Raw genomic sequence first — 15848 nt, 5'->3', positions numbered from 1 at the left:
ATTTCATTAAACTTCAAACTAACTGTGTACATGTACTAGTAATTATACACTATACATCATAATGTAGGAATCAATGAAGGAAAATAGTTCAAGTATTTAGGGCTATATCTATTTTAACGAAATCTCTAAATAAACTCTTGCCAAAAGAATGTGTCTATACGATGAGATAGTTTCTCCTCATTTTTCTGCCGATATCACACCAGAGAAAAAGGGGTTCATATCAGATTTTCGATGTCAACGATCGCAACAAGAAACATAATAGTCAGACATGTATTTAGCACAGCAAAGTATTTCTTAAACCTGTACCTTTAATTGTACACTTTTTTTAAAAACAGTACCTGGAAAAAATATCGGCTTTCTCTATATAAAAATGTCAAGACAGTTAGAACCACAGATATTAATACATTAAATTTAGACACCAAGTGCTGCATAAATAAATATTTAGTGAAATTATGAAAATTCGCATGCCGTTGACATGTAAAACATTAACTGACTTGAGTTATAGAATACCAAAAAAATAAATAATTTTAGGCTATAAAAAAAAGAAGCAAAACGAATGCTAAATATTCACAACTACATGTACTGGTCTAGTCAGAAAAGTGATATTCTTCAAAACCAAACCAGCAAATCAAACATGTCAAAATGAAATATAAGTCACACAATTGTAATGTTAAAGCAAACTTATTTCAGATTATACATTATCAGAAAAAAAATATGTAATTGTTGTGTATTCATGAAATATTTGCCGCAGAACAATTTATTACTCAATAAGTTGAGACTTATATGATGGTTGAATTATTACAATGCTATATACTAGTATCCCTAATTTTGTGGTGATATGCAAAGATCTGCAAAGTGTTTAGTCGAACTCTTCATCGATGGTGCTTAAGAAAAAACAGACCTGCGCCAAGTATGAAGAAACTGAGAACACTGCTTGTTTTTTTTTAATCATTTGATGATATCAAATCTTACATTTGGTGATGTTTTATAGAGGGGTGTAAAGAGAGAGGGTAACTACACGAAAGAAGGCGAAATAAAATTGCCATTTAACGATGAAAGAACAATTAAAACTTTCTTGCACGTTGATCTTTTTACTGATTTCACAAATTACGATGAATAACGACAACCTTTTTCACGGCTACACGTGGAATAAAAATGTCAATACATGTTGCACGAAAATAACCGTTCACCACCCCTTTTTATATTAAAATACAGAAATGGAGCTATATTTTCATCAATATATCTTCATTGCTAATGATATCCATCTAGCTATAAGAATATTCATTTATTTCCATATTATCGGGTGTTTTAAATTGTATTCTAGAAAAGAATAAATATTAAAAAAAAAACTTCGAATTTGAGCCTGAAAATTAAAAAAAAATCACTGGAAATATGCATTCGCTACGTGAACTCAAGTTAATTCAAAGGTGGCTGGAGATATGGGACATTTCTCCACATATATGAGATGTCCAATTAATCGATTAAAGAGGACGCGTGCATGTGCTTGTAGGTAATGTGTTGACGTTACGTTACGTATCATTTTAGTAACGTCATTGAAATATGTATGGCAACGTAACCATGTGAAAAAACAACGTCTCGGCGCTGAAAGGGTTAAGGCTAGGCATACCCGCAGCCAGGGGTCTTCAGATGAACCTCCCCTTGATAGAAAATAAGCACAGTTAAAGTTGATGTTCTGTTCGAATTGTGACTGTTAAAGTAAAGTGTGTGAGTCCAAATAACCCCCCTCTCCCCTCGAAAATTTCTGGCTACAAAACGTCACATTCTTCTTAGTATACTAATGTATGTACACATTAAAATCATGAACAGTACAGTAAACTTGTCTGTCCAGTAGTTAAAATACTCTCCCCAGTTTTGGATCAGTACAACAAGCACCACATCTCTCAGGTTGAGCAGTCTCAGCGTAAAGTAGCCAGATTTGTCTTTAACAATTATAAAGACAGATCACAAGGGGGGGGGGGATCTTATCCCCTATCCCGCTGACTGGTTTGTCAGATTCCCGTATTCTGTTTACACTATGTACCTAAGTAATTCTCATTTTTTTGCGATGTTTGCCATATCCCGCTAGATTTAATTTCTTGTTTTCATGGCACAATAATTTGACTTTCAAGTGTCATGCTTATAAAAAATCAGCAATCCTGTGTCTCGCTTAGACCCCAATGAAACCTACATGTACCACAGGGTGCAGTTTTGAACATGATAAATGTTTTGCAATGGGAAAGTTTACATACAACAATATACAAAAAAAGAGCAAGATTAATAAATGCAATGTTATAAAAAATCAATTGACAATGATTGAGGATTAGTAGAAATTTTAAACGACAATTTAACAAAATCTGATAGACATCCTAATGGGCATCAATGTTATATTTTGTTTTTAGTTAACAAATGGTTAAGCAACAAGATTTGCCAATTAACCTAATCATTTAATATCATTCTTGCCATTGATTCCTATTGTCTCTCTCCTGCTCAGAATGTGAAATTTATTTCACTTAAAATAAACCTCTTACACAGTGTATTGGTCATATACACATTCATTTTAAAAATTATTAACCTTCAAATATCTCTGAAAGAAATGGTATATTATTCTGAAGCAAGGTTAGATAGTCATACATGTACTGCTTTGTATCAAGAATGTTAGTTTTCCAAAATTGTAGTTACCATAAGGTGATGGCATGATGTCAAGTTCCTTCAAATGTATATACATCTTTACGGAAAATTCAGTGTTGTATCTGAAGATATTAGCAGTCTCTTGTATTTATGTTATGCTTTCCTTATTGAATAAAAGGACAAGTGACAGTGAGCATAGGCAGATCAAGGGGGGTCCCCCCTTTTGTGGGAAAAATTTGATTGATAATATAGGGAATCACTGAAGCATGACTGGAGCCCATCATCCCACCCAACTTTAGGCCAGTTAGTAGGCCCCCCCTTACAAAAAGGTCTGGATCCGCTACTCACAGTGACCTTAACTACATGATACTAAACAAGTACGGATTGTATAGTCTTGATATTTAATTTTTATAAGTACATACATTTGTAATATAAATTATAATGGAATTATCTTGTTGGATATAGGCAATTATTTAAAGGAATATTAACACATTTTTTAATCACTGCAAATGATGGTAAAACAAACTTCTGAATTATATTTGATACTTTTCACTTTAAATAAACTGTTTTTATCACCTACATGTATTGTGTAGATATCTAACTGTCCATTTAAAATCAAAACAGTCATGACAGTTGTATAACCTTAGAGGGAGCTTCTCAAAGATTTTACCAATCTTAGTTTATCTTTACCTCTTCTGCAGGACAAAAATAATTTCCAGGCACAATTCATTTCAGATGTATGTATAAATAATTTAATTTTGGATGTAACGCGTCTTCTGATTGGCTGATGTTATTTTGTTATGAGCCAATAGACATTATTTAGTCATGTGACCGTGACTTCATCAACGTTTGTTCATGGTTTTCTACTGTTTAAAATGGAATTCAGAATTAAATTATAAGGAATTTGGACAATGTTGGATATAAATTATAAAAAATGTGGTGCACACTGTTAAATAACCTGCTACGCTCGTTATTCAGTGTGCACCACATTTTTTTATGTTATTTCTTCATAGACAGAAAAAATATTACAGTCATTCCTTAAATAAAAATTACATATAATTGTACAACAATATATTCAAGGCTTCTATTGAAAAAGAAATAGCTCAAATATATTTTTTTTTAATTAACTTATGCTTATTGTAGATAGCACTAGGTAACTAAAAAAAAAGTTTGTCTAAAAAAGGTCCCTGACTGTTTGTAAATGACTTGAATTGGTGTAATTTTCAGTCAATTAATTTCTGATTTATAATGCCAGTGATATTGTTTGCTTTAAATAAGTGGAGAATAAAGGCTTTTTCCCCTGGAGAAGAATCCCAATTTGAAAAAAAAATTGGCTTAAAACTATTCACAAAAAGACAACTTTTTTTCCCAAACAGTTCACAAAAATGGTTCAGTCTCAGTATAGTAATTCTGCATGAATACAAACTGAAAAACACTCATTTAAACAATTGTCTTGCCTAAAATGACTATATGTGCACATTTGAGGGTCTATTTATGTATCATCACTCACAAAATGGAGTCTTTTTTTAAAGCAGGGTTTGACTCTTGAAAATGGGTTTGTAAATTAAAGTTTCAGTCAAATTCATGGTTTATTTTAAATTTCCCAATTTGATAAAAATGACACATATTTTCCAAATAAAAAAGGGTAGAGGTAGTTTTGAAAAAAAGCCAACAATATCACTGAATGCTTATGTTATTATACATTGTATGTGACAGTAGGAGTTTATTTTGACCACAGGTCAATTGGCTATTTATCTGCTCTCTTCCATTATTTTTTTTTAACCCAGATGGAGAATAAACAATGATACTTAATGTATTTTGATTTGCACTGATCTTTTTCTCCATTAATATCATGAATATTTATAAAATACATATTATGTCGTTTTTGTATTTTTAAAAGGAAGTAATTTATTTTAAATAGGATTATAGCTTTTACAGTTGTGTATAAAACTGCTGGATAAAGACTTGATATTAAATTACTACACAGATTATAAGACTTGTATTACTAGTCATGTCAGACAATAAAGATTGATAAATTATAATACTAACTAATATAAATATACAAAGCAACATAAGTAACACTCCACTTACTTTTAATTAAACATTACAACTATAGAATTTACAAAATAGTTGAATGATAATGCATGTTTTCAAAATGATTCTTTTTTTAATCATGCATTAAAAATCATCTAATCCATGAAAGAAGAGACTAGAGGTAGATTTAGGGATAGGGCATGGTGCTGGGTTCTTCTCCTGGAGCTACATGTATGACGGGGGATAGGAGGGGTCCTGGTCCCGAAATCCTCAGGCTTAAAAACATGGAATCCTGAGGTCCCAAATTTAAATAAAATAAATCCTGACGTCTCGAAATCCGAGAAAAAGAATTCCTGTATCCCTAAAGGGTAAATCCCGAAATCCCAAGCTTAAAAACACCCGATCCCGGAGTCCAGATTAAGGTCCTATCCCCCTCATGTATATATATACCAGAATATAAGTTATATTAATGCATAGACTTTTTACATGTCCAACTCCAAATGTGTTTACTCTGCCTCCCCCTTTCCCATCCTCCTACTGAATTTAAAATCCCAGATCTTCATCTGTAGATATTGTGACTCGGGTTTTTAATGACCATAACCTGTCATTATGAAAATTATAATTGTTAAAAACTTCAAAAGTAAAATGAAATCTTTTTGACTCCATTCAAATTGAATTCTAACACAATCATGACAATGATGACTCTAAATCAGTTCTATCCAATTAATTCCAAAAATAAACAGAAATTTTTAAATTATAAACAATGTTTTTTAATAGAGTGGTGTACAGCTTAATTTTGTTGTTGAGTTTACAAGTCTCTTACACAGGACAATATTTAGGTCACATTGTCCATTTGCCTTGGGGATGTTGTTTTTTTCTTCCACAGAATCAAATGTGTACATGACTTTAATGTTAACATTGATACACACAAAATTGATGTATTCGACATCATTATGAAATTAAACATATGATGTACATCTACCTCTCTTTTTACACAAAAAAATATTAGTTATGTCACAGTAAGATCCAGGTAAGAACTTTTTTAGCATTTTCTTTAACTCGAGGATTTATCATTCATGTAAATTGGTATTAAAATATATCAGTGAATAACTTAAAAAAGATGTTATGAAAACTAATTTGTAAAGTGATCTTAGGTGTAATGCGTTGGTATGTACAAATGCTTGTGTTTTATATAGTTGAACATAAGAGATCTTTGGAGCACATGTTACTATTTGTACTTTATATATGTGTCGACTTCAAAAAGATCCCCTACTTATTTATTTACTATGCTTACTAAAGGTTAGGTGTAATGTATTCTTCACAGTTCACATCACATTTTTCATAAGGAATAGTGTCAATATTATTGAAAATGATACTGGACTTAAATAATTTAAATACTGATAGTAAGCAAGAAGAGGGGAGGTAGGACCTTTATTGGGACTCCTTAATGGGTGTTTTTAAGCTCAGGATTTTTCATATTCATTGTTATTCATTGTTTATGGTCTCAGCAGTTACAAAAATGTTTATACATAAATGTGCATGTTTAAAATATTAAAATAGAAAAGGTTTTGTGTTCTCTCATGTTAACATGATTATGCACAATTAAAAGTAGTACAATTAAGAGGACAACGAAAAAAAAAAGTTTAAATAAAGACATCAGATACTTATAAATGTAAGCTGTTTGCCATGGTTGCAAATAAATATTTCAGCTGGTTTGGTATTTTTTATTTAAATTTTAATCCATAAAAAATGTTAAAGGTATTATTGGAAAAATTCAATTTAAGCAACTTCTTCCCCTCCAAAATCCTTTAAGTAGAAATTATGACTCTTTACTACTATTCTGACTAAAAAAATTGGGGGAATCTTGAAATCTTTTTATATAGATCTGGTGCTCCCTAAAGAAAAACTGCTGGTCCTCACTACTATATTGTATTTCTATTACAAAATACAAAAGTTTTGTCTGTCATTTGCAAATTTTAGTGGTCAAATCCATCAGACCACCACTTTTCGAGAACTCTTGGACATCATGGCCATCTTCCCTAGATTTACTTCATAAATCATCTTTTAATAATTATTGAGTCTTCACTGAATACTAAAAACATTTTCATCATGTTTTGTTTTTCTTTCTTATTTAGGATGTTGAGGAATTAGAAGGTGGCAAATATTATGCAAAGTCTACAAATGGAATAGACAATCCAGGTCTTAATGTTTCTCTGTCTTCCTTGCAAAAAGACCCTGCACAAAAACATTCTAATGACACATTAACCTTAAAGAAAAATGGTGGCTTGAAAAACTTCCATCCATCAAAGAAATGGAGGGACTTGGAAAAATTAGAAACAGGAAGTAATCCAGAGATAAATCGCCATCTGGTGAATAAAAAATTGACAATGATGAAAAAGAATTCCACTGCCATGGAAGCCGAGGACGTTCAGCAAAATGAGAAAATTCCACTTAAAAGGAGGCTATCTCTGGGGGATATCCCCATGACAGAAACTAATGTATGTACATATACCTTCCAACTCCTAAGGCCAAATAAAAAAGTAAAGTGAGTTTACTGTACCCAGTGTTCTCCCCTGGGGCCTTTTAGCATCATGGTAATGTGATGCTATAATCTTAAATGTGATGCTATTTGAAATGGTTTTCTTATAGATTATGTTATGGATGTGATGCTATCATTTTTAGAAACAAGATGGTATTTCAATTTTTCCTGTTTAAGGATGCTAAAAAAAATATATGGGGAGAACCCTATACCCATACCTACCCTTAAGTTTTTGGGGCAATTTTTGTTTAAGCACTGTTAAAGTCACAATGCATATATGTTGATTCCTTAGACTCAATGTAAAAAAAAACATAATATATGTAATGCCACAGAGACAACTATAAAATGTATCTACTGTCGATTCAAATGAGGTGGATGTTACCAATTTTTCACAACTGTATGGCCTTCAACAATGGGCAAAAACCCTAACTATAATTCATATTCTTTGTTCAAACATCATTGGTTTGTGGGGTGCTAATATATAATTTGTTGGGTACTAAATTTGTGGATGAAGGGACTTTAAAATAAACCCCTCTCACAAATTAGTTAGCTAACAGTACTGTAAACTCAGAAGTTATTGTGTAAAATTGAGAATGGAAATGGGGAATGTGTCAAAGAGAGAACAACCCCACATTAAAGCAAACAACAGCCGAAGTCCACCAATGGGTCGTCAATACAGCGAGAAACTCCCACACCCAAAGGGGTACTTCAGCTGGTCTCTAAACAAAAATTAATACTAGTTCAGTGATACATTGTACATTGTAATGGACATCATACAAAACTTCAAAATATACACAAGAAACTAAAATTTAAAATCATACAAGACTAACGAAGGCCAGAGGCTCCTGACTGGGGACAGGCGAAATAATGTGACGGGGTTACACTTATTTTTTTAGATCTCAACCCTCCCCATGCCTCTAGCCAATGTAGAAAAAACAAGCGCACTGTAAAACTGTGTATTAAATGTGTGCATTTGTTATTGTAATTTGTCAAGATGGCATTGAGATTGATTGTTGCAGGTAGAGCTCCTTACCGATATATGAATCAAATATCAGAATATGAGTTCTTATCTATTGCATTACTCCACCTGTCACAATACTTACAATTTATAAACGGGTAGTAATTTTGGAATTTGTTCTACCCGTATTCAATTTTGCACTGATTAATGTTTGGCATCTGAACTAATGTTTTTTCAGGGCAAACACCTTCTAAGCCCTGATGAATGTTTCTATATAGGAAGAGCTGATTCTACTGCCAGAATGTCTAGTTCAGAAGCCAATTCTGTATGTCGTCATCGGATACGAATCACAGAAGTGGTGCCATCACATAGCAGTATTATAGATGGTAAAGTTATTTTGAACATTGAACCTTGATATATTTTTTATGAAAAGTACAGCCCGATGAATTTTGCTTTTTCTACCTGCCCACTGTGGGAGTAATTACATTATAGCTTATTCCTCGCCTGCACTCAATATACATATAGAGTGAACATGCTTTTATATTTGTTATATATAAAAGGTGAGATAAAGAAATAAGGAGATGTGGTATGATTACCAATGAGACAATTAGTGTGCAGAAGTTCAGATGACTTGGATGATTGCAATTATAGACCACTATGTGGGGGTCAAGCCCATATTGTTTAGACAAGAATATGTATATTAACAGTGGCTCCATAAACATATCTTTATTCTGTATGATATTGTTTTAAATCGTTGCCATAGTGTACAATATGTAATTTAACAAAACCTTATCATAACTGATATGCAATTATTTGGTTTATTGATGAATCAGACATGGGGATTGAATTTGCTTAATCATTCAGTTCTTTTTCATTTTTGTCTGTTTTGGAGGAATTTTTTTTTCATGCTTTGCAATTCAAACATGGAACCTTTTTTCATATCTGTTTTATTGTCTTTATATTACATAGTTTTACCAAAAAAACAATTTGTATAAAAGATATAAAAAAAAGTAAAATCACTAATATACTGAAGTATGAGGAAAATTCAAACGGAAAGTCCTAAATCAAATCGCAAAATCAAAAGCCCAAACACATCACACGAATGGATAACAACTGTCATGTTCCTGTCTTGGTACAGGCATTTTCTAATGTAGAAAATGGTGAATTAAATCTGATTTTATAGCTAGCTAAACCTATCACATGTATAACAGTCACATCAAATTACATTATATTTTGTGAACAAAACAAACAAACATAATAGGGGTACAGAAATCAACACTTTGTTATAATTTTAATCACTACTGTGGATTCATTTATTTTCGTGGGTACCAATTTTCGTGGATTATGGAAAACTTGCAAGTTCGTGGATATTTAATTTCGTGGTTCTGCTGAAGTCTACATAAAAGCCTATAGAAAATTTGTTATTCGTTGAACATTTAATTTCGTGGTTCACCAGTACCCACGAAAGCCACGAAAAATTGGTATCCCATGAATAATAACGAATCCACAGTATGTCTATGAAAAAAACACCCCAACTATATAATAAAGAAACACAAAAAGACTTGTAGACAAAACACATTGGCAAAGAAGAAAAGACAAGAATACAAAATTTACCATAGCACAATAACCATGATACACAATTGTACAGACATGACCGACAAATAAAAGAATACTATAAAACTTTAACAAATAAATGTTTGCAAATTTTCCAGGTGAAAATGAAGGTACCATTTTAGAATTTTATATATGTGTATTAATTAGTTGTAGAATTTTAAATGTATGTGTTAACAAATTAGATTTAGCCTGAATCATATAGAATATTAACTTTTTACCTTAAATATCAAAATACATATGAAGGAAAAGCATGCCTTTTAAATCAGTTGTAGACATTTTATTTATGTATACAAATATTTTTTATTATAAGTAGCAGCATTGTCTGAGTCAAATATATAAGTGATTTTCCTTCCATATACATGTAATAACAAAATAATTTAAGAACATGCATGCATATATATAGTTTGCATTCTTTAAGCCAGTAGAAAAATTGGGAGTGTTTTTTATGTGACTTGAACATGGTGAATGTGTGTTTAGAGATTGAAAATAAAAATGTTTTTATAATAGAACTTTGTTGAATTTTAATATACCAGTACCCATGGTAGAACCATTTGACCAGGCATTTTCTTATGCCCCCTTAACTGAAAGTTGAAAAGCCTATTGTTAAACCATGTCCAATTATGGGTACATAGTTATTTAGCTCGACCCCTCCTTCAGTTTGGATCCTTGGAAGTCTTTACTTTGCTGGCTGTTTGTACATATCAAAGGTGTGCCTGTGGTCATTTTTTATTTTTTTTTATTAGTATTTGCTCTTTTGGGAGATAGTTGAACTCTCATTTTTTGGAGTATTTACTTGCATAAGAGAAGTGTTTCCAGATAACTACTCCTACAGTTTAAATGCTATGAAGTTTTCACTTTTAATTCTTGCTGTTTGCACATATATTAAAGGTGTGGATGAGGTCAGGGTTTTAATTTTTATTAATATTTGCTCTTTTGGGAGATAGTTGAACTTTGCCAATTTGGGATATAAGCAGTTAAATGTTATAATTATTTAAAAAAAAAAAGCTTTACATCTGCTTGGGCAACTTTGTGTCTCAGACACAATAATATCTCAAAGAAAGTCCTTCACTGACTTTGTTATAATACAGTACATGTAATTACTTCAGAGTGGAGTGTGGGGCATCGCATTCTCTAGTTTATGGTGCAATTAATACTGTAAATTCCTATGTTATTGAGTGCATTTATTAGTGTGATTTTTAAAGAATGAACATAAATGTCTATGTACTATACAACTTTCAATGCATAAATATATACCACAATATTATTTTTTTTTCACAACACCAATTTGCTCTCAAATTCTCGTTTCAGTACAAAATTATCGCAAATTACTATTGCGATTATGTAATGTAATATTATATACACAATTAAATTCATATAAACATAATTCAACTTACAATATCAGTATAAATCAAGAAAAGTTGTTTCAGAATTCCAATCACATGTCGATTTCTGTTTACTTTTTCTACGTTCATATGAACCGGACGTGGCCAATAACTAGGTCGGGTGCGTTCGAACAATTTCCACCGTACGGTATCTTCAATCCAGGAATTCCAATCGTAGATATATCAACGTTGTCACAGAAATAACTCTTTGTGGGCGCCAAATTATGTAGTAGCACTTTCTAGGGCTTAAATAAACACAATACTTTCTTTAAGATGGTTCCTTTTATTTCTGGACTAGTTTTCAGGATAATAACAAATATACATAAAACGTACCCTAAAAAATAAATACAATAGTAAGACTCTGACCGTTCATCAAATAATAATCTGGTACATAGGTTTCTATCCATGTAATATGATAAACAAATGTTTTACTATCAGAAATATAAATTAAACTGTTCTGCATGTATTTACAACAATATGCTTATATTTTTGAGCGTAACTGACAAAGTCTAGTACAAATGCACTTAATGACTCGTATTAAATAAACAAGTCAAATATACGAAAATTAACTAAAGCGGTTAACACAAATTTAAACAAAGCAAATTAACAAAACTAAAAGCAATAGCTGCATGCTGTATGAGTGCCGTAAGCATAAAATAGCAACAAACAAAAATACGAACATTACAAAAATAACACGTAGCTTACCTCGCATGAGGTGCAAAGGCCTCCTGATTTATATCTATGGAAATTGATTTACATCATCCCAGGATTACATAAAATAAACAAATTGTAATCCATGTTTTACTGTAATAAGGCACCTGTTTACGATTTGTACTCTTAGCTAAAATAATCAATCAATACACGTAACTATTATTATGTTTATATCTTTACCTTTAAAAGTATTTAACACATACATTCCGGAACACTCGAATTCTCATACAATGTGTATTAGATTAATAATTTACCAAATTAGTTAAAAGTACTTTATTTATGAAAATATGAAAATAACGTCTCTTAAACAATTTAAGAAAACAAATACTACTTTACTGCAATTTATCTATTTTATATCGTTTTAAAGCATTCATCTCGCATTCAACATTTACACATCGGCCTTTTCATTCTAAACTGTCATTCTAGGTAAAATAATAAATATCTGGACTATTAACATGTAATTAGTAATAGAGAAATGTAACTGACCTGAATATAGAATACAGAGAAAACTAAGAACGACGAATATAGGTTCAAACTTAGAATTTCATCAAGTACATATCAACATGTCCACCAGTATATAGAAAAGTGATGACCAGCATAAAAGAACAAAAGAAATAAAGCGCCAAAATATAATGACCAATAGAAATAAAGAAAGTGTGCGGTCCACCGAAGCATAAAAAGAGAACCTTTGAAGTAAACTACAGTCAAACCAAAGTTACCCAAACCAGTAGAAAATGTCGTATGTCAATAAGTCCAACTGTCAAATACGTAAATAAAATGAACAAAGCATATATATAGACTAATCAACTAATTACAATCTGTAATTAGTATACTATACCCAATATAAGTCATATAATATACAAAATATAACACAATAAACTAAATATAAAAATATACACAATTACTGTAAAACCTATAAAATACAGTCTACCACATTTTTTTAAGATTTCAGGAAAAGATGTATTAAATACAATAAAATTAAATCTATATCAAGAATAACTTTTTTCATAAGAAGCTATTTTTCAGGTTTAAAATTAACTAGGGGCTTATATACTTTTAATTCTATGGGAAATGGGGAATTATTAATGGAGAGTGGAAAGTTAATGTTCTGTAGGGGATTTTTTTTCTAAATCTACAAAAGGTTGTTTTTTTACATACATCCTACATACATTTTTCTGAGATTTCCATATTATAATTTGCCATGGTTATTTTTAGGTCGTGACACAGATTGGAGATTATCATTACATCAATTCAGTTCCAAGAAACAAAACAAAGAAGAAAGATCTAAGTTTTCAAAACGTATTCGGTAAGTTGAAGAAAGTGAGAAAATTGTCATGAAAATTAACTTGGTAGGTATGGAAGTTTACTGTTTCTTTAGAACTATTACTATAACTTATAGAAAATACATTGAAATAAATTACACCGTACAATATTTATTGGTTGAAATAGTGTGGATTCACTATTATTCAAGGGGTATACTTGTGTAAATAAACTGTAAGATATGGAAAAATTACCCTAGGCGTGGATGGGTAAAATTTTCAACATTGTTTATTTCTTACAACAACAAAAATATAATAAAATACAACCTGTATTAAAATGTATTAAATTATTTATCGCTATTTTACAAAATTTTCCTTTGATCTTGGTGACTGATAATTTCCTATCAGAGCAGAGTGGAGTGACATAGGTGGATCTAGGGGGGGGGGGGTCTGATGGTCCCCCTTTTGTGGGAAAAATTTGGTTGATTATATTTATAGGAAACCACTGAAGCATGGCTGGAGCAGGCCCTCCCTTAGGTCAGTCGGAGGCCCCCTTAGGAAAAGTTCAGGAGCCGCCACTGAGTGATATGAAAAATTATGACTAGAAACAAAGGGGTCGTGTGGCATATCTGTCTCGCCTTTATGTAATGTTTATAGTGTAATGGGAATGTTTCAATGTTGAAATTAAAATGGTAGTTCTCTAACATGTAAACTCTTAGAAAGCATATTAACAAAAAAAAATTTCCTTTATGGTTTTATCTGAAATCAGGCCAAGAAATAAGTATGACCTATAGTTGTTAATGTTTGTGTCATTTTGGTCCTTTGTGGATAGTTGTCTCATTTGCAATCATACTACATCTTCTATTTTATACTGTATGGGTTTTGCTCCTTGTCAAAGGCCATTCAGAGACCTAGAGTTGCTTACATCATAGTCATTTCTACAAATAATTATCTACATCTAGTTTTGTTAGGTTTTAATAGACATAAGACATAAGACATAAGAGATTTTATTTTACTAAAGCCCCCACATGGGGTATGTTAGTACAACATTTTTTAACAAACTATAAAAGTATGAACATATTTACATATTTACATTAGAACATGGTTAACAAAGGTGCAATAATAGTATATATAATTAATAAAGATATTTGACAGGAAGTACAAAATATAGTAACATGATAAAGCACATGTATTAAAAGGTTTTAATAACACTTTTACATAATTTTGATATTCCAGTAAGTGTGAATAAATCTGATGTATTCATCCATTCTTTAACTTTTAAAACATTTGGGTTTTTACATATATCTAAAGGTAAAAATTTAGCTCTAACATTGCTGAAAAAGGTACATTTGAATAAGTAATGGAACTCATCATCAAGTTCATTAGCATTACAAAGATTACAATGTCTTTCAGATCTATCAATATTAAAAAATCTCCCTGTTTCAATTTATGGGCATTATGTTTTCCGGTCTGTGTGTTCGTTCGTCTGGTCCGCTTCAGGTTAAAGTTTTTAATCCAGGTAGTTTTTGATGAAGTTGATCTCCAATCAACTTAAAACTTAGTAAACATGTTCCCTATGATATAACCTTTCTAATGTTGATCATATCCCAGTGGCGGATCCAGAAATTTTCATAAGTAGGGGCCCACTGACTGACCTAAGAGGGGGCCCACTCCATTCACGCTTCAATGATTCCCTATATATGCAACCAATTTTTTCCCAAAAAAAGAATTATATATGGTATATGGAATATAAGGTATACATGTTTGTCTGCCTGGGCTCATATGTCCAGGAACTCATTTTTATGTCCCGTTTATGGGCATTATGTTTTCTGGTCTGTGTGTCCGTTCGTCCGGTCCGCTTCAGGTTAAAGTTTTTAATCAAGGAAGTTTTTGATGAAGTTGAAGTCCAATCAACTTAAAATTTAGTAAACATGTTCCCATTGGTATAATCTTTCTAATGTTAATGCCAAATTAAAAATTATATCCCATTTTCACAGTTCACTGAACATAGAAAATGATAGTGCGGATGGGTCATCTGTGTACTTGGGACACATTCTTGTTTTGGATGATCTATAATGTAAAGTTAATGTGATAATTGTATTAAAATATTTATACCACTATTTATTAGTTCAGATTTTCAACAAAAATTTAGTCATAAGTGAAACAGGCAATACACTTCTATTTGTGCACTCTTACTGTTATTGCCAAAATAATGTATCACAAGTTCCATTGATTTCTGAAGGAGTTATATAATTTTTTTTATTGAAAATGAGATTTAGCCAACTTGCTGGATCATAGCACATTCTAAGGCTTGATTTGTAGTCATGATTTGTTTCTACCAAACAGATTATGAGATTTAAACATTTGTTAACTTCTATAATTATGCATCTGCATCTCAGATATTTGGCCATGGTTGAAGATTTGAAGGAACCCTTGGCTTCCTCAGATATTGACCCTGAATAATTAAAATATTGATGTTTGGATCAGAGCAACCTTCATTCCTTTCTCTCACTAAAATTTTGACTTAATCTCTAAAAGATCTTACTGTGTTTTCCCTAAAATAGATAAAATTTAAATAGCGATTATGATGTTTTTCTTGGAATTTTATTCATGTCAAAAAAAGTTTGTTTAGATAGCTACTGAAAGTAATATAGAGACAAGTGTACAAGGAAGATATACTCATGTACATATAAAAAGGGAAGATTCTCATAGATACTGAAATT

General features: G+C 31.3%; 1 protein-coding gene across 1 annotated transcript in view; it reads left to right on the top strand.

Moving 5' to 3' along the window:
• Positions 1-5546: 5546 nt before the first annotated feature.
• Positions 5547-15848, top strand: part of LOC134692170 (uncharacterized) — a 46725-nt gene continuing 36423 nt past the window's right edge. The window contains exons 1-4 of the mRNA XM_063552617.1: positions 5547-5692; positions 6798-7160; positions 8398-8545; positions 13082-13172. Coding sequence (XP_063408687.1) covers positions 7050-7160; positions 8398-8545; positions 13082-13172 — 350 coding nt within the window. The 5' untranslated portion in view covers positions 5547-5692; positions 6798-7049. The remainder of the gene's footprint in view (positions 5693-6797; positions 7161-8397; positions 8546-13081; positions 13173-15848) is intronic.

Source organism: Mytilus trossulus, chromosome 12 (genome assembly GCF_036588685.1).
Source record: "Mytilus trossulus isolate FHL-02 chromosome 12, PNRI_Mtr1.1.1.hap1, whole genome shotgun sequence".
NCBI lineage: Eukaryota > Metazoa > Mollusca > Bivalvia > Mytilida > Mytilidae > Mytilus > Mytilus trossulus.
This window is presented reverse-complemented; position numbering and strand designations above follow the sequence as displayed.